The 19704-nt window shown below is 35.0% G+C and overlaps 1 protein-coding gene across 5 annotated transcripts; it reads right to left on the bottom strand.

Annotated features, from left to right (window-relative positions):
• Window positions 1-4993: 4993 nt before the first annotated feature.
• Window positions 4994-19093, bottom strand: Apkc (protein kinase C iota type). Of its 5 annotated transcripts, none has more exons than XM_070307215.1 (10): window positions 18699-19093; window positions 18245-18323; window positions 17664-17875; window positions 9968-10018; window positions 7915-8003; window positions 6970-7234; window positions 6224-6676; window positions 5560-6032; window positions 5338-5453; window positions 4994-5183 (listed from the first exon to the last, which is right to left on the bottom strand). In XM_070307215.1, exons 2-10 carry the CDS (start codon window positions 18298-18300, stop codon window positions 5096-5098), a joined length of 1803 nt encoding a protein of 600 aa, XP_070163316.1. In that variant the 5' UTR covers window positions 18301-18323; window positions 18699-19093; the 3' UTR covers window positions 4994-5095. The 5 variants fall into 5 exon arrangements, with proteins under 5 accessions (XP_070163316.1, XP_070163324.1, XP_070163307.1 ...); XM_070307223.1 differs by having other exon boundaries at window positions 18245-18318; XM_070307206.1 differs by lacking the exons at window positions 17664-17875; window positions 18245-18323; window positions 18699-19093 and adding an exon at window positions 14335-16626.
• Window positions 19094-19704: the final 611 nt, after the last annotated feature.

Below are 19704 nucleotides of genomic sequence, written 5' to 3'. Positions count from 1 at the left end.
TGAGTGTGGAAAATTTATTAGAAATCACACATATACCACACAACAAAAGTCACACATATATTACACACACACACGCGCGCGCGCGCGCGCGTCGATGATACAGTTACCATATAATCGATATTCACATAATTATACGATTAACTAATCGAGTATTAAACAATATATGACCGAAAAATTATTGTATTGTAATGTGTCAATATATTACACACAAACATACAAAACACACACACGAACACACACACGAACGCACACACAGACATATACACACACATATATATACATACAGGATTCTCCGATATTAATTTTCTCTTAAATTTTTTTATCATACATCTGAAACGCGTACCTGCATCATCGAATATCTTTCGATACTATGTAAATGCATAAATATATTATACGGGGTATCCCGTGAAATATATTCGAATTAAAATATTATAGCAGAAAAGTTTTTCCAAAAATTAAATAAAAAATTACTTGTGATTTTTTATTCCAAGCAATAATTTCTAAGATATAAGGATTTAAAGCTGACTGTATTTAGATGGTCGTCTGTATGTTCGTGAGTTGCATGTATGTTAGTATTAATGACAATTCACAAACAAAAGACTATTTAAATTTGCCCTGTGATTGATTAATTCTAAATCCTTATATCTCAAAAACCGCTTGGAATAAAAAATCGCAAATAATATTTTTACATAATTTTTTCTACTATTGTATTTTGATTCGCAAATTTTGGAATACGCTATATACACATTGAATACATGTATAGCGAGATATTCCCAAAAAATAACTCATTGTCATTTTCTTTATTATACTTCAAACAAAAAATTAAATAAGAATTAAAATAAGCATCTGTAAATTATGTTGTATGAGAAGAAAAAAGAATTATATCTACGTTTGTTATTTCAGAATCCTGATACATATATTTAAATTCGGCGTTCAGATTTAGGTTGATAAACTCTTAAATGAGAATAGGAAAAAAAATAAGGATTTGAGAATACCTGAAAATATCTGTAAAATTTAAATTACATAGAAAAATAACTTGTATGTGTACCATCTCCTAGAAAGTCTGCACATTAACAAATAATAATATATAAGGAATAATATATCCTAGTAAGCAAAATGCACGTAATATGTCAACAGATTGGCAACAAATTTATTTAGAAATGGCTAGCAAATTGGCATCAACTATATCCGGATTAAGCTTATGATTTACCGGCAAAGCCTGTTCACAAAATCTGACAGCAAACGATTAATCTGACGACTTAATCGATATTAATAGCTCCTGTACCGAATTTGTAGCCTTTTTGCTAACAACAATTTGTAGCAGGCACTTGGCAAATCTGTTTGAACAGATTTGGTTGACGTTCTTAGTCATAAAACGTAAGTTTTGCGCGACTTCTTTTTCTGCACTTTTTCATACACACACAAACGCGCGCGTGCGCGCGCGCACACGCACGCACACACATGATCTGTAAAAAGATCGCAGAAGAAAGTACAAAGATGATTGATTTATACGCTACTTCCCTAAATTCATGTCTCACACAATTGTTCGCACGCGAACGAGCTAAATCTATTTCCATATTTTCGGAACATAGTTGAGATATCTGAGAGGCTCGGATATACATTTGAAAATCCGTGTAACTTCGACATGTTTTAGATTAAATAAATTTTTTTTAACTCTAATTTATAAATATAATATGCTTCATTCATTTTTGTGGAAATGGTAGAATAAGTATTCTCTTAATTCGCTTAAAGTATCCGAAATCGTCAAGTATAGTTCGATATAATCTCGTGCAATTTTAATCGAACATAGAATGGTAATGCCACCAATTGTAATTTGCGTATTTTTTTAAGTCCCTTCCTTATCCAACAATATCTCGATTATTGTGCAAAATGCCATATTTCGCTTGCGGAAAGATAATATATTCGTGTCACAAGATATATAGATTTTATTTTACGATATTTAAGCATCTGCCCTAAGTAATAAATTCAACTGCAATATATAACGCTGAAAATCAAACAGTATGAAGTTTTTGAGGATATTATACCATATACTATATCATGCTGTTTAATACCATCAGCGCGCGCTAATCTTTTTATATTTTAGAATACTTTTATGATTATTTTATAGCTGCATTCACCCAACTCATCTCTATAAAAAATAGCAGATCGACGATGTTCATCGTAGTTTATATAAAATAATAGTAATCTTTGCAACAATTAAGTTTATAGCGATAACATGTATTCAATTGATTCGCTATGTTACAATAGGAATTCATGTATATTAGAAGTTTTCTTTATACATATACTGCATAATCTTACGAAAAAAGATACAAATAATACAAAAATAAAATAGTATGTTAGTGTCATTCGCGAGTGAAATGAAGACAAGAGGAAAAGCAAATCTTTCCATATACACAGAATATAACTATGTAAAAAATCACGCACAAGTTCTGCGACACATAAAATATTACATTTGTACGCATCCGCGCGATATAAATGATATTTTATTAAAAATGTTGAATATATATTGGCACCATATTCTTTCTAACGCACGATCTCTTTTCTAACGCAAATCATAGATACTTTCTTTTACATAAAAACGCTGTTCTTTATGCCAAGCAAAGATAATATCAATTATTGTTTTTTAAAGATAGTACACCGGAACTTATCCTCGTTATTATATATGTATTTATATCTTCAACGCTCAAAAGAATTCGGAGAGAACTACAAAATTTAATTATATTTCCTTCTTATGTGATGCAATTTGGTATATATTTTGTCTCGTTAATACTTTCTTATATCTATATATGTGTATGTGTATGTGTGTATGTTGATATTCTTAAATATTTTTCTAACTTATTCTTCACACTTACGATAACTATGCATCGATCTCTTTGCAACTATATCAATACGTTCGCGGCCGGCAATTTTGCCGTGATCCTAAAGTAAAAATCTGCAAGGTTCTGCAGACAAGAGTAAAATTATGAAAATTTGCTTTTGAATATCATATTTTGAATCACTTATTATTTGTAATTGTAATAAATACAGGAAATTCTGTTCTGCGGTCACTGGTAAAAAAAGAGCTATTTGTCCGATTGAGAAACCCGTTTAAAATCAGGAAATCTGCAACTTTTACTTTTAGCCATGAAAAGGTGTAGTATTACGTTAAAGCGACCGTTAATCTGCTTTATCCGATATTTCTTTTTTTAGCACTTTTAATTTTTTTGTCATTAATCACTAGAACAAAAATCCCAGTATAATTTTAATACATAGTATATTTGTGTAGTTTTATTTTTTGAATAATTGCGTTTTATCAAACGTTTATCGTTCAATTCTCTTATTCGTTAATTTTATTACAAATATTAATTTAATAAAACATTCTACAGTGCTTTTAACAATGTTTTCTTTTATGGTTAATATTTGTAATGTAATATGCTACAAAATTTTTTTGCTATTAGTTTAAAATAAAGTTAGAGCAAATGCTTTACATAAATTGCAATTGTCTTATTTATTAGAATTTTTATGAATAACCAAGAAATATTATGTGCATAATGATCTCTATATAACTTTAAAAAGGAAATTATTCTTTAGTATACTCCAACTGCTCAGTTGTTTGTTTGCTCAATATATTTTGAAAAACTATAAAACACTTGTACTAATCACGCTAGAAATCAGTATACCCTCTCATGCTTGGATAAGAAGTATACTATTGATATAAATATGTAAATATACAACTCTAGCTGTTGTGGAGTAAAAAATATTTCCAGAATATAGTACCTACAAATAAACACACATACACATTTTCATAGAAAATTATTTTTACTGCATATTCTTTTTCTGTCCTAACGAGTACAATTTCTCGAGAACAAAAGAAACACTTGGAATTTATAACTGTAGCTATAATATGCAACAGTTCTTTAATCTATAAAGTGACCAGCGTAACAATTAATCAATTTAATCGAGATAATAGGTATGTCTGTATAAAAGCATCACATTTAAATATAATTACTACTCACTTTATGTTTCGCAAGATTTAGCGAAGAACGTCACATAAAAATTATTCAATGAAAGAGAGAAGAGAATATTATACCTATATGTTTGGTATGATCCTTCCACAATGTAACTAATACATATAACTCGTACTATTATATGTTTCAAATGCCGATTATATAATTTTAGACTACTGCTGGTTATTTTTTTTATCATTAAACGTATTCACATATAAAGGAATGATTAATCGCGTAATACTTTGAGAATATCAATCTGCTGCACAAAAAAAAAACAATGAAAAAAAAAAAAAACAGATCAATTGAAGCAATCAGGTACATTTTCACATTTAGCTTTCCAATAAAAGATTATGAATGAAAAATAACGTCACTCATTAATACGCTTATATTTGCAGCACCATGTGTGAAAGAGAACAGTTAACTTAATTATATATATATATATATATATATATATATATATATATATATATATATATATATATATATATGTTTCTGTGTGTTTGAATTAAACATCTTTTTATAACTACGTGTAGTTACCCAGGACGTCAACATCCAAGATGCCATAAATCTCAAGTCATTTCTATAAAAATGCGTATCACGAGTGATCAAACTAGAGACAATCTTATATCTCTTTAAAAAAGAAGCTCGAGAATCGAGCTTTAATTTAATGGAAGGCAAAATATTTGTTTCAGAAGACCTTTCCGCGGATTTTCATCCTCCATATCGTCATAATTGTTTTCGTCGTAATTACTAACAATCGCGTTATTGCCGGAACTATAAGTTACATCTGTGATATTCAGAGAACGAGGGCATGCCGGGTTTTCGTATCGGAACGGGAAGGGCGGCGGTAGCTGTCGATGATGTTCGTTATAATTATTGTCGTTCTCATTCTCCTCCGAGTATGTCATTAGAAATACGTTATTGTGATAACTTCGATTGCTTGAGCCGACAACGGGGAGCAGGGGATCAATACGAAGTTTCGCGAGTCTATCTTGCAATTCGTACATATAGCATTGCTGCAATTGATACTGCTGCTGTTGCTGCTGTAAATCTTGATTGTGACGCTGCACAATGAGAATCGGCTCTTGTCACACGCAGTCCTCTAGTGACATTAATAGAGGATTTACATACTCAAAACCGTCAAATTCGCTCTGATCGATCTTCTCAATTAGCTTCCTGCAATATAATAGACGTATCAATGTCATAAATGTTTACAAAAATATATCTTTTATATATGTATATTAACTCTTAATATAAATAAAAACAATTTTTAATGAAAAGAGAAATAATTTTAAGAAAAATAATATATAAGTTAAACTAATAAACTTACGGATCATCCGGAGTCAAACGAACTTCTTCGTCCGTAAATTCGGGCGGAAAGTTTGCTAGATCACGATCGGAATCTAATCGTGGCGTGTAAGGTGTTGTTACCTGTTTTTGTTCCAACTGCAAAATTACAAACAGTTATATGGTGACATGCGAAAAATCATATACTTCGAAATACCTCGCAAAATGAACAAGTTTACGTTTGTATCCATAGTATATTATTTACCATTTCCCAATCGATCGGTTTAAAGAAAGGATGGGAGACGATGTCGAGAAAACCAGAGGGTCTCTTTCTGCAACCTAACCTTTCCGCGGGATCTTTACAAAGGAATCCTCTAAGAACAGACGCCGCCTTAACGGACAACGATCGCGGTATACGTATAGTCTTTTCCAGAATAACTTGAAATAGAAAATCCTCAGTATTCTTGTCCGGCTCCTCGGCTGCACCAGTGAGATCAAAGGGGCTGCGGCCCGCCAACATTTCGTATAAAAGAACCCCTAGAGCCCACCAGTCCACTGAGAAGCTATATTCCTCGCCACGGAGAATTTCAGGAGCGATATAATTTGGAGTGCCGCAGAAAGTGCCAGTATTGTCGCCCTCTCGGATACCCTCCTTGCACATTCCGTAATCCGTCAGCTTAATATGTCCTTCATGGTCAAGCAGTACATTATCCAGTTTCAAATCCCTATATATAATTCCTGAAAGTAAATGATAATCGAATTTAAATCGAGCGTATTCAATCTTCAACAAACTATTAATGTTAAACGAGAAAAAGAGAGGGAGAAGAGAAAAAAACAATGTAAAAAAGAGAGAAGAGAAAGAATAATAAAGAGAAAAAAAGAGAGGGAAAGAAGAAAAAAGGGAGAAAAAGAGGAAGAAAATTCTTTACCCTTTTCGTGTAGAAAGTTTAACGCCAAGCTGATCTCGGCTGCATAAAACCGCGCGTCTTTCTCTTCAAGACGACGTTGTCTCTGCATATGGAACATGAGATCGCCACCGCGCACGAATTCAATCACGAAAAACAAGCGCGAAGGCGTTTGGAAGCAAGAGTGCAGGCCTACCAGGAAGGGATGATTCGAAGCTGTTTCGAACACGTGTTTTTCCGTTTGTACCCAATCGATGTCCTCGTCATCCGTCACCAGAGACTTCTTGATAACTTTCATGGCGTAGATCCTCTTAGTACGTTTTAGCTCCACCATCAAGACCTTGGCGTAAGAACCACGGCCGATCACTCTGATTAGCTCAAAGTCATTCAACGAGTATTGCCGTTGCATATCGTTCGATGTGTCGCCCTCGTTTAATGTATCTAACGGCAGTTCTTCCCCTTCCTCATTTCCGATATCTTCGTAAAAAAAAAAGATAATAAATGAAAAAAAGTCTTTGAATTGATGATCGATGAATGTAGTAGTACGTTTTCAAATAAAGTTTTATATTAGAGATTTCTATAGTACTAATAAATTAGAGGAAATATACATATTATGTTCAATGTATACAAATCAGTATTAATATACATTAATATACATCTAATTAAAAAATTTTCAGGAAATTAGAATTTAAACTACTTATCTTCTTTATATACAATTATAAAAATATTAAATAATACAAATCTTATAAACTTTTATTGAAAAATCTTACGATCGCGCGAATGTTCCTCGATCCGCAACTCCGACATCTCATCCTCGAGATGAGATATCGGATCACACGTATCAAGCTGTAGATCACCATTTCTGTCGATCGTTAGGGACTCCGCATTCTGTAGTTGCTGCTGTTGCTGAGTCAGGCACGGCTTGCGCACCACTTTGTGGCATTTTTTGTGCACGAGCAGTTTGCATTGAATGCACTTGAATCCCTGTCGTCCGAGGCCCCAAATTCGATCCTGGCAAAACGCGCAAAATGCCCTCTGCAAAACAACAAACATAAAGAACATTATATTACATTTTCCTGGATTTATTAAAAGTATATTAGAAGACATTTAAAAATAGTAATTGTATTTAAACTCTAATTAGTACGCGAGGTTTCAATTTGCTTTCAAATTCGAGTCTAAACACGTCTAAATTTATTCAATACAATAGCGCAGCTATTAAGTAAGTAACGCAAATGCAGCATAAAACTTTGTGGGATTGAAATCTGAATCGTAAAAAATAATAATTTAAAATATAGATTCTTAAACACAGCGAATGCCTCTTCTAAAAGCGTGGGCAAAGTAAAGTATTGTAAAGTATAATGGAAAAAGGAAGATACGCTGAACAAAATGGGAGGATTCCGCATGGAAAGAAATGGAGAGGATTTGTACTAAAGCAAAAACCCGGTTACATGTACATTTTTACGTTTTCAATGATACAGAACAAAAGAGAGAAAAATCTACTCTCCTTGTCAATGATGAAGTAACACTAGCCAGCAAGTTCTAGAGTATAGAACTCTACACACAGAGCACTCGTTTTCGTCGTCATGTCGTACTTGCGGCAGATCTGTTTTCGCATTATGTGTGAGAAAAAGAAAAGGATGACAAGAAGAGAAAACGGGGAGGCTATGAGATGATGAGTAGACTATGCAATGATAATTAAATGGTACGATGCTTACCCGATTGAATCGTTTCGCCTGAAAAACATGGCCGTTCACCCGATAGTGCTTCCTCCATCTACGAGCGCCACGACGTCTGTAGATGCTTCCTTCGAAAAATGAAATAACATAAATGTCATAAATGATGGAAAGCATCAGTTGATCGATCAACTCGCCGTGATCGACCAATTCGCCGTGATCGATTTTCGCAACTTATATCGAATAACGATGTAATTTTATTCAGATTTCATAGCAGACTTTAATATAATTGCAATTTAATTTTTGATGATTTAACATCATTTAATAAATTGTTAACTGAATTTTTAATTCTGAATATATTATATAATAATTAATTTTAAAAAAATTAGTTATACAATAATTAATTAAAATTTAATTGAACCATTTTTTATTATTAATTGAATCGATAATTAAACTATTAATTATGAATACTATATTGTATAATAACTCATTTTTTTATTAACTTGTGGATTAAAAAATAATAAATGTTTAATACTAAAACTTTAAATAAAACGGTTTCTTTTAGGTACATTTTTAAAAATTTAAAAAATATGTATCTTTTTAGATTTTTTTAGAGTTAAACACGAAGCTTACATAACATCTTGCAGGATGAATAATACTATATTTATGTTGTCCGTGTGAAATCTTCGATACTAACTCGTATGTTTCACGAACGTATTTCGATAATAAAGTTTTGTCATCGAATACTGCAAGTTTTTTGCGAATTTATTTCACCACCATCCTCTTTTTCTCTCTCTTTTTTAGCCCAGTCTCGACCGATCGCATAATTGAATGATGCATGGCTTCACTCACAAAGTATATTAACGCGAACAGGAACAATACAAACAATAACAAAGACCAATGGCAATAACAACGAAATAAATTCCCGCAAAATGTGTCTATCACAGTAAAAACGTACGTTGAAATAAGTTATAGATAAGTTGTTTTTCTTTTTTTCCTGTATAAACTATCACACGAAATATTTCGAACCAGAAAATTGGTCGGATCCAATCTATGCTTATTTATGAGCGCGACAATTATTTGATGTATCGATGCCAGTAATATGAAAAGAGCTCAGCGAGCTCATAAGAAAACGATTCATACACATAAAGTCGCACGATTTAAAATAAAAGTTTTTTAAATACAACATTTTCGTATTTTAGCAGGCTTATTCTGTAACTTTAAACTCATACAATACAGAACTTGTATCTATATAAAAAAGTGCATTATAACGTATGCGTTAAAAGTTACGAAATAGGCCTGCAGGTCGTTGAAAGAGGCTCAATTCGATAATCATTGAGCGATTATATATATCGTAAAGAACGAGCATATTTTAAGATTATTGGTCCCTCGCTGCAGCGGATTATAAAATAAATAATGGAAAATCATATAAAACTTTCTTTTTTTACCTTCCATAGATAAATAGTCATATAATCTAATTTTCACGTGTCTTATATTTGCAACGAAAATATATTTGGCGATATTGGATCGTAGTTTATAGCTATCTGCTAATCTACAAAGCAAATTTTCGACACATTCTATATATAAATCTATTTACGACACTATTTACGACACATAAAAATTATCTTACAATAGGCAGTATATATATATATATATAAAATTATGATTTTCCTGACGCATTAAAATTTCAGGGTTTTTCCTTATATCTTGTAAATAAAAATCTCTGAGAATTTCTCTTTTTTCACCCTGAAGCACCCTAATTGCAGCGAAAGAGCTTTAATTTAATCTTAATTTCGATGTTTAACGCACGAAGTTATGATGCGTTAATGTCATGAAGGTTGTGTAATTAAAAACATATTGAAGGGAAAGCTTGATAAAGAGCGGGGTGTCGAGAACGAGAGATGAATGTATTCCTGCATAGTTTCCGCACGTAAGGGAATTAAGCCTCGTATATGCCTATTATCGCGCGCTCATCTCTTTCTATCGGCCGATTAATTAGAACTCGCTGGCTAGTACGCATTGATTAATATAATATATGTATATGCAGAACATTGCGGTTGCTGCAACATTTCCAATGAACACCAAATACACTCACTGTCTTCTCCCTGACACCACTTTCCGGGAGCAGGCGGCACGTTCGGAAAAACTGTAACAGAAGAAAAAGAATTCACTCACTTCGCTGCCAAATGCTTCGTAACAATTCCTCTATATCTCCAGTTTTTCGGAATTTTCCGTTATAATTTCAAATAAAATTTCAGACATTTCTATAAAAATAAATTTAAAATTTCTACGACTTGACGATAAATTTTACTTCTTATGTGTCGTGTATATAGTATTTATTTTTTATTTCTCATTATAAATTTAGCGATATATAATGACAATTATCATTCAGAATATGTAAATATTGTATAGAATTTTAATAAGCTCTATAATTAAATCTTTACATACTACTAAACAATATTAAAATCTTTTTATAAGGTATATCCATATTATCTAAAGATGCTGCGAAATCATACTTCCTAATATCATAGCCATATCAATGATATAATATTGCGTATTTAATCTGTCGATGAGACGATTAATGGCAATTAATTAATCTTCCTCTCTCTCCTTCTTTCTCGCTCTCTTTCATCTCAGCAAAGAGAATTACAAAATAGATCAACGCAGTAATAAGATTCGCAAACTTACATGGAAAGCAATTCACGTACCCGAACCCGATCGACGTCCGCTGCTCATTGTCTAACATACTGTGTGTAGTAGTTGCCGTGTCCTCACTCCGGTTACAGTCAGATAACAACTAACACGGAATCCTATTCGAGCCATCGAGCGTCGCGTTATCACTTATCGCCGTCATCGTGTGTCGCGAGAAAGAGAAAAATCGCGAGAGAGAAAAAAGAAGACAGCAGAACGCTGATGACGAAATAGACGCACGATAGACCGATCAAGGCGGTCGCCTTGATGTAGCGCGCTCGCGATTAAATTTCTTCGCGATTTCGCGCGTCGATAAAAATGTAAAGTCAATGAGCACGACAGTTTCACCAAAAAACTGTTCCTGGCATTCTCGCGCGATGTCGTTTTTAATCTCGTTACTCCCAACGTCGCGTTAATCCTTTCTCCGGCGAATGACAAACATATATTTTGATTAGCAGAGACGCGAGAATACGAGTCAGAACAATCTTGGATCGAAATTCATATAATAGAATAGAGATTAAATGCAATTAAGTGTATCCAGGGTGTCTACTCAAATCTTGTAAACAAATTTCTTGAAAATTCTCTGAATTTCTAGATATTTTTATTTAAAATTCTAGATAAAGAGAAAATATTTTTTAAACTTTTGGCGCGACTTTTAAAAATAAGATTTTTTTATTGTATGCGTTTTCCAATTCTTTTTAATCATACGAAGGAAAAACACAAAGCCACTTAAATTTCAAACTGCTAGATTTGCAAATGTATTGAAAAAAATTGAATAATTTTCTGAAGACATTTTCATTTGTATAATTTACATTTTCCACACAAAAATTTTTTTACAAAAAATTATAATAAAAAATAAAAAATTAAGTAAACGAGTAGACATTCTGATATTATATCATGTATCTCTGGTAAAAAATAAAATTCGTAAAATCGACAAAATCTACGGAAGACATGAAAATTGGCGAAAAGTTGGAAGATTAGTAAAATAAAATTTAGCTGCGGATATAATTACAAATTGATCGCTTTAGATTCTAAAGGGGCTATTCACAAACTTGCATGACTAACAATAAATCAATTATACGATTTGATACATCGTAACTTTTGAGAGAAGAGTCAAGTAGTTAAGGTAAAGTCTAAAACGTTATAATGAAAGAAAGAAAGAGTAAGAAAGAGAGAACAATAAAAATTCTTGTCTGGAGGTACGTACTTTTATCAGGTAAAACAGTCGATTTTTTACTGAATATCAAAAATAGGTTCTCGGCTCAATACTCGATAAATGTAGGTCGATGGGCACTATCTATATAAAATACTAACAATACAAGTTCAATTAATAGATTTGCCTAAAATAAAGATATAAATATAATTTTGAAACAAGATTTATATATGTAGTTAAGATATATACTAAACAACTAATTATTTAGAATAGAAGAGAGCGAAATCAACTTTTTAATTACAAAATTAATTTTTAAAATAGATTTATATAAATTTAAATTATCAATCATAATACGTACTAAAAATTGAAGGTAAATGTTCAGATTAACTTACAGCTCACGGATCATTTTCATTTTCATTTATATTATAGAGGGCACATTCCTAAGTAATACGCATTTTGAATTTTGTGGCGCTCTCTTTTAGTTTCGGAGATATGCAATTTTAAAGTTTCACAGTTTTAATGCTTTTTCTATTATAACATAAGAAAAAATAAAGTTTGTTTACGTTGTATTTGTGTAAAGCAGACGTGGAAAAAGTATTTGTTTACATTTCTGGGAACAAAGCTCCTTGAATTTTTCCATTTTCCACGCGAAGCGAGTTTCAACGCAAACGTATGTGTCTAGTTTCTTTAATAGTGGAGCCCCCCCCCTCCCAAGGGGGGGGGGGCGGAACATGTGTACAATGCGTAAATATAAAGTGGAAAGTTGTAAACCCATGTGAAACCTTACTTTACATTAAAAAGTATTTGCGTGGACAGTATGTTCCGCCCCTCCCCTGCGGGAGAGCTCCGCTATCAAAAAATTAGACACATAGGTTTGCGTTGAACCTCGCTTTGCGTGGAGAAGCAATATTTTTATCTGCAGTAATGGATAGAAATTCGTAAAGCTTCATTGCTGTATTTCTTTTGAAATTTCTAGCAAAATTAAACAAGTGTACGATTCTGAAGCGTACTAGCAGTAACATAAAAACAACTCTAAATGTGAACAAAAGAAATTCTTAGCGAAAATATACTGACAGTGACGCAAATGTAAACAAAAAAACATAAACACGCAAGTAAGATAAAAAGATTAAAAGATAAATGCGAAAATTATAATACTTCAAAATCGCATATCTCTGAAACCAGAAGAGAGCGCCACAAAAATCAAAGTGCGCATTATTTAGGAATGTGTCCTCTATAATATATGTAAAAAATGAAAATAATCCGTGAGGTGTAAGTTAATCTGAACATTTACCAAATTGAAATATCGAGATTATTATAAAAACACGCATATAAAAATCTATTACATATAAAAAAAATATATATATGTTGACGAAGAAAAAGTTAGGACAATCATACAGTTTGCCGTACTAATGTTACTTCTTCTATCAATATAAATATAAAACAAAACGCGGCTGCTAGAATTACGTGCATATATATACGATCGCGACAGGTTCGCTAACGAGGTCATCGCTGCTCCCTCATTGGTAAGGTACACGTAATCGAATCATTAGTTACGAGAAAGCCGCAAGTACGTATCGATGATGCAGGACAAGATGGGTATATGCGAGCGAGAGAGTCAAACGCGCTTTCTTGAAATATTTATAGACTAATTATCGTGAAATCGATGACACGTACGATAAAGACGATATACATACACTTACCCCCCATTCTTCTAATGCGGGGGATATGTACAACGAACTGTATGCAGGACGTACGAAACGCGGGACCCTAAAAGCACGATCTATAATAGCGTAAGTGCATAAGTGCATCGGCGCGCATGTACGCGCGAAGAAGAGTACAATGAAAATCATATTTCAAACTTTAAACTCTTCATCCGTAACTGGATCTTGATATACAACAAAGTGTTATAATTCATGTTTATAATTAATATACTAAACTAATTATCTATCATAAGTAATAAAAAAAATTATTGTAATTATTTTTTAAAATTGATGGAAAAAATGGAAAACATAATGCACAATCCATTTCAATGCGGTCGCAATAAGTACAGCAAAATTAAAAGAAATAAATTCGATATTATAAACATGTTTAAAAAAAAATATATCATTATCCATCATACCCGACAAAAAAAGATGCATTAAATCGAGAGCACACCTCGACCACAATTAGCAATGTAATCTTGGTCCCTTGTTTTAATGAAAATAGAATCGCGATAATTAATTCATATGTGACCGACTTGGAGTTTTATATTACTGCAATGCGCTAAACGTCTGCGGCTACGACGATTTCCGTCAACAAGACCACCAAAGCCGGGCAAAAGGACGCATGTGATATAGACATAATATACATATATATGATATAGCCGAGACGCATTGCCGAAATAAAAAAATGCGAGTTTTTTTAGCCGCCATGTCCAATCACATTGAACAAAATTGCGCCAGAAACGTGATCGCTTACATAAAAACATTATCTAACAAAGCAGACAGACAAGAAGATTTCGATCTAGATCGGGCACCGCATTAAAAAAACAAACTAAAGATGACGACTAGAACGAGGGCAAAGCTGCAAGGAGCGCGCTCTTTCTCGACCAGCGTACTCTCTCACTCGGCTACACCTACCCCAGGTGATCTCGTTGAACTGGAACTGCGACGGACCCATAGGCTCGACGTCGAGCAGCGACGTCATCGAGGACGCGGATTCCGGTAACAGAGATGGCAACTGTTGCTGCTGCTGTTGATTATATGGTCCGTGCACGCGGCACGTCGCGGTGGGCCCGATGTTGCGGCCATAAATTAATTCGGCGTTGACTATCACTTCCTCAAACTCAGCCTCGGACAACTCATCCATACCTTCGGCGGCATCCGGCGGACACTGAAGCAATTTTGTTGATCTGGACGATGTGCTGGGCTGCGCAAAGATGTCATCATAAGCAGTGGTATCAACGCAGAGTACTAATGGGCTACTGATGCGAGGAGGTGGCGAAATGTCGGCGGCGCGAAGGTGACCGATGATTGGTTGCTCGTATTCAGCCGAGTCGCCGCTACCCGGCGATGGTGGATATGTGCCGGGTTTCACGTGACGCTCGCGCGGTAACACTTGGATGCCGGTGGAGGTAGCAGAGGAAGAGGATGGACCACCACCACCCTCGACAACGGCGGTGGAGACACGACGGCTCGCGGCGGCAGCTGCCGTTGCTGCCGAATATGAATAAAAAGAACCACCCTGGATCATCATGCTACAGGGTGGTTCCTCTGTCGCGACCCCCGCGACACCGGGACCGAGCTCTCGCTCCTGCTGCACGGTGCTATAGGTGCTTTGCGCCGATAGTTCCGACTGATGCATCTGTTGTTGCTGCGACGATTGATGCAAGCACTGATGCTGTTTGTCCTTCTCGCGACGAGGTGACCGACCCCGATCGCTGACGGAAGTTGCGCTCCAATAACCCCACGCCATTCTATAACGAGCCTAGCCGTGCTTGTCTCGCCTTGCTCAATCGTCGCGGTATATTATTATATAGTCTTGTGTCTGCTCCAATCGCGTTGCGATTGCTCTTTGTTGTCGTCGAGTGGGATCTCTTTACCTTTTTCTCTATATTCGATTTCCTTTCCTGCCTCGCCTTGCCTCCTTTCGACTGCGGTCGACCTCTTACACAGGAGCCGCCGGGATGAGCATACGACGAATCACCAGCCTCGATCGATGCTAGTTTACCGCCTCTTTTGCGACCTCTCTGCTTACAGTGTAGCGCGCCGACGACTACCACTATAGTCGAAATGTAGTCGATGACGCAACCCTTTTGTGGCTGTAAGAGAAACTCTCTACAACCCCAGTTTGACTTCCTCCTCTCTCCGCTCGACACTTCCCTCCTGATGACCCGATCTCGCGTCTCACGGCCAGCTTTGCCTAGGAACGTGTTGCCCTTGCTGATCGGTCCGTGCAAGGATATCGACTACTGCCGCGGTGAGATGCGTTAACTGCCCGCCACCACCGCCCGGCGCACGGTACCGACCGAATCGCGCAAACGCGGATTGCCTCGTCGAGATGGAGGTGATACATATATCCTCCCCTTCCCTTTGCGCTGCCGGTTCTACATCCGCCTATGTTTATCCACATTCTGACCACCCTCTTTCTCTCTCTTTCTCTCTCTCTGTTTCTCTATCCTCCTCCTTCTTTATACTTTTACTGTTTGCTCTCTGATTATTCAGCGATTTTTCTTGTCCCCGCTTTCAAGTAAACTTAACTTCGTCATCCTATATCGTATTATTACATTTTTTGTTAACTCTATTTTTTCATTCAAGAAGAGAAAATTTTTCTGTTCTTTGTATGTTTTTGTAGAGAATGCCTTTTGGAAAGGATTATTCCATCCTGCAGCATGCCACATATCTGTCCTATTTTATTTTCTATTTTATTTCCCTACTTCTTTTCTGTTTTTCACTTTGATCCTTTGTCTCTCTTTAAGTTATCATTTTGCTGTTCCTTTGCTTGCTACCTATCCTGTCGATTCTTCCTTGTCTTTCTATGACAATATGCGATCTTCACTCTTCACTCTTGGGCCGCTTTAATTTTCAATGAATAATAAAGATAGAATGATGTTCGTGTGCACACGGATGGTATTTTCGAACGCAGCCCGCTTGTTGCGACTGATGTTGTGAAACCGTAGATTTACGAAGACTGATGCATGTTATACGCATCAGAGAAACCGAGACGTTTTTGTCGCGCGAAAATGTCCGATCACTTTACAATCTGTTACATTCAGCATATCCCAAGTCGTTCCCAATGAAAAAATTGATTCTTACAATGCCGCTTTTTAAAAGCTCCGGAAAAGAGATGTAGCCAAATTATACTTTTTAAATTATACTTAAAAGTAATTTATGGGAACGGTTAATAGTTAATATATATGCATATCAAGTAATTCGATTACAATGTTCTCATTTCACGTCAGTACTTTCTTGGAGAAGTTGCGTGTATTCATTGTTTGCTCTCGATATTATTTAAATTGCAAATTAATTTTACTTTATTTAGAAACAAAAAAACATGTATTTACTCGAGGGTATCTATTTTTTCTTTTTTGTAAAAAATTTAATCTTTGAAATTCAAACGATTTTTGTTCTCCGTATAAGTTTGCCCAGAAGAGCTTTGATTGTTATTAAACCAACGCAAAAAAAGCGAAAGACGAATCCTGCGGATCGGAAATGTATGCACGTTTCACTTTGCAAGAAATATTCTACCATCGCGCAAAAATGAGATCAGTATTGAGTCATCTCCCTAAAGTCTCGAAGAACGTATGAATTTTTAAACACATCATGCGTCGCGTGTGACTTGTATATAGAATCCTCGTGAACATAAATACATACGATCGAAAAGTATTGTCATCCTTGAGAAATCGATTTGCTCAATCGATGTGTATCGGCGCCAATGGATTTCGCTCTTAATTGATCGCTCATATCGACAATAAACCGCGCAGATAAGACGAATATATCAGTGAGGCATATACATACTATTATCTAACTATACTAAGGCGCGTATCGATACTTGGAACGCAGTGAAGCGTTTGCACACACATTATCACGTTACTGCTAATTGTGCGTGCATAACGAGAATCTATACATCTACGCGTAAAATTTATAAATACTGTTTTATCGAAATAAATATCAATGTAGAGTATTAAATAGATATCAATAGATATTATTTCCTTATATGTATATGTATGTTTGTCTTTGTTTAATAAATAGTTAATTGTGCGTGCTCTTTTCATAGTAGGTCATTCTTAATTATTAATTAAGCGTCTAATACGAAAGCGATAATCGACGCAATATATAATAGTTTTTAAGCAATTAAGAGTCGCTGAAATCAAACAATAGCATGCAAAATAATTATGGTTTTAGGAAAAGTGATTTGTATATGTGAGTAATCTAATGGGTTTGATCTCTATTGTAAATGGCATACTAACCGTGTATCGTTATTTCTGTGTCCTTCTCGAGTTCGTACAGTCTCAACGCTTCATCCAAATCCGGTTGACGAGCGATCCTGCACGGCTCGCCTTCGTCGTCCATCCATCTCATCGTGAATTGTTCCGTCATGCCAAAACCGCATATCGTTCGCATTTCGTCGCGCAATTTTTCCAGCGAAATCTCAGGACTGATATAGGTGATTTGCATTTCTCTGATATGGAAAATTTGCATGACACTCAACATGCATCTATTTCAAATTTTTTTTTTCAATTTTTGTGTATATGATCCTTATATTAATATGTAATTCTTACTGAATCTTTTTCTTAATTTAAATTTCCAAGAAAAAAGCATTTATATTGTATTAATTTTTAAATGTAATTGATATGATTCATTTTGTTATAGATACAATATAAAATTTGATAACAAATATTAAAATTTTTTTTAGAACATAAAATACAATTTAAAATGTATTTTGAGAAAGATTGAATGTTATTCCTTTACATTAAATGTAACATATATGAAAATAGGAGAATTCATGTATATTGTCAAATTGTAAAACAGTTTTTATAACATGCATTACCCATTATATATAATTTTCAACCGAATGTCATCACTTTCTGTCATTTGTGTAGGCATTTTTGAAACAAGCGTCTCCTATTCTGAAAAAGTAACCACATAATTTTAATAAATATACAACAGTGTAAACTAGTCTAATATAACATAAATTAAAAATTATATTGAACTTATTACAATACGAGTTTATCTAATAGAAAGATTGCCGTGTAAATAAAATGCAAATCTTACTATAAAGTGTCCAATATCTCAATGTTTTAATGGTACAAAATTTAAATACGATTGAAAACAAATAGATGCATTCGACAGTGGCGATTATACGTACAGCGCAGTAATTCTAATACAAAACTGTTTTATCACTCAATCGTTCGGATATGTTAAAAAAGAAATCTAAGATATATTGTGGATAACAGTTATCTCTCTCTCTTTAGAGGAAAATAGGAGTAATGCGTTATACATACACATAGATTTCGCAGAAGAGGTACGTCCGCGAAATTGGCGTTAGTCGATTAATGATTTTTTTTACAGATGCGCCAATTAGCTAGCCATGTGATAATTGTCTCTCCTTCTACCTTTTATTGCCAATTAGGGACTTGCGCGTTTATACGTGCACGTCTTCTGACTCACCGCGATGAACTGTCGCGAGCGGCCGATGAACACTAGTTGCACAAAGCACACCGCACTATCTGAGGGACTTCCAGAGGCTCCTGGAGGGAATTCAACTTAATTACTATCACTCGTATAAAACTGTAGAAAAAGATTGGCTGACGAGGAATAATAATGCGCACGGCGACGCACTAAAATGCTCGTTACACGTTACACGGCGTGAAGCGTTGTTATTTGGTAAGCGCCATGTTTGTTGGCCACATAGACATAGTATATCTAGACCATAGACATAGTATATCTAGACCGAGCGTTCGCCTTTATTTAAGAAGTGGGGGTAAAGATGCACGTAGAAAAGGACATACTCTTGTTTCGTGCCCCTTGCGTTCTCACTCCCTCGCACAGAGCATAGCGCTCTCTTTCGTCATGCTACGTGCGAGCGAGCGAGAGAGAGAACGCAAGGAGCACGAAACAGAGTATGTCCTTTTCTACGTGCAACTCGGCTCCCACTTTTCAACATTCTAGATATACTATGTCTATGATCTAGACCGAGTGTTGAGGAGTGGGAGCCGAGATGCACGTAGAGAGTGACATACTCTGTTTCGTGCTTTTTGCGTTCTCTCTCGCTCGCACGTAACATGACGAAGAGAGCGCTATGCTCTGTGCGAGCGAGAGAGAACGCAAGGGGCACGAAATCATATATGTAATACTACGATATTGCTAGTCAAAGCTCAACGCTGGCGAGAACATTAAGGTGCCTTTACATGGCAGCGTCGAGCGTTAAGCGTCTGCGCAGAATATTGTTACCCAGAATTACATTTATCTCGTTTATTTTATTATATAATAGATATGTGTGTGTGTTAT

The sequence above is a fragment of the Polyergus mexicanus genome, unplaced genomic scaffold (genome assembly GCF_030449975.1).
Source record: "Polyergus mexicanus isolate NDT 795.1 unplaced genomic scaffold, iyPolMexi1.0 SCAF_2, whole genome shotgun sequence".
NCBI lineage: Eukaryota > Metazoa > Arthropoda > Insecta > Hymenoptera > Formicidae > Polyergus > Polyergus mexicanus.
Note: the sequence above shows the minus strand (reverse complement) of the source record. Positions and strands in the feature narration are given on the sequence as shown.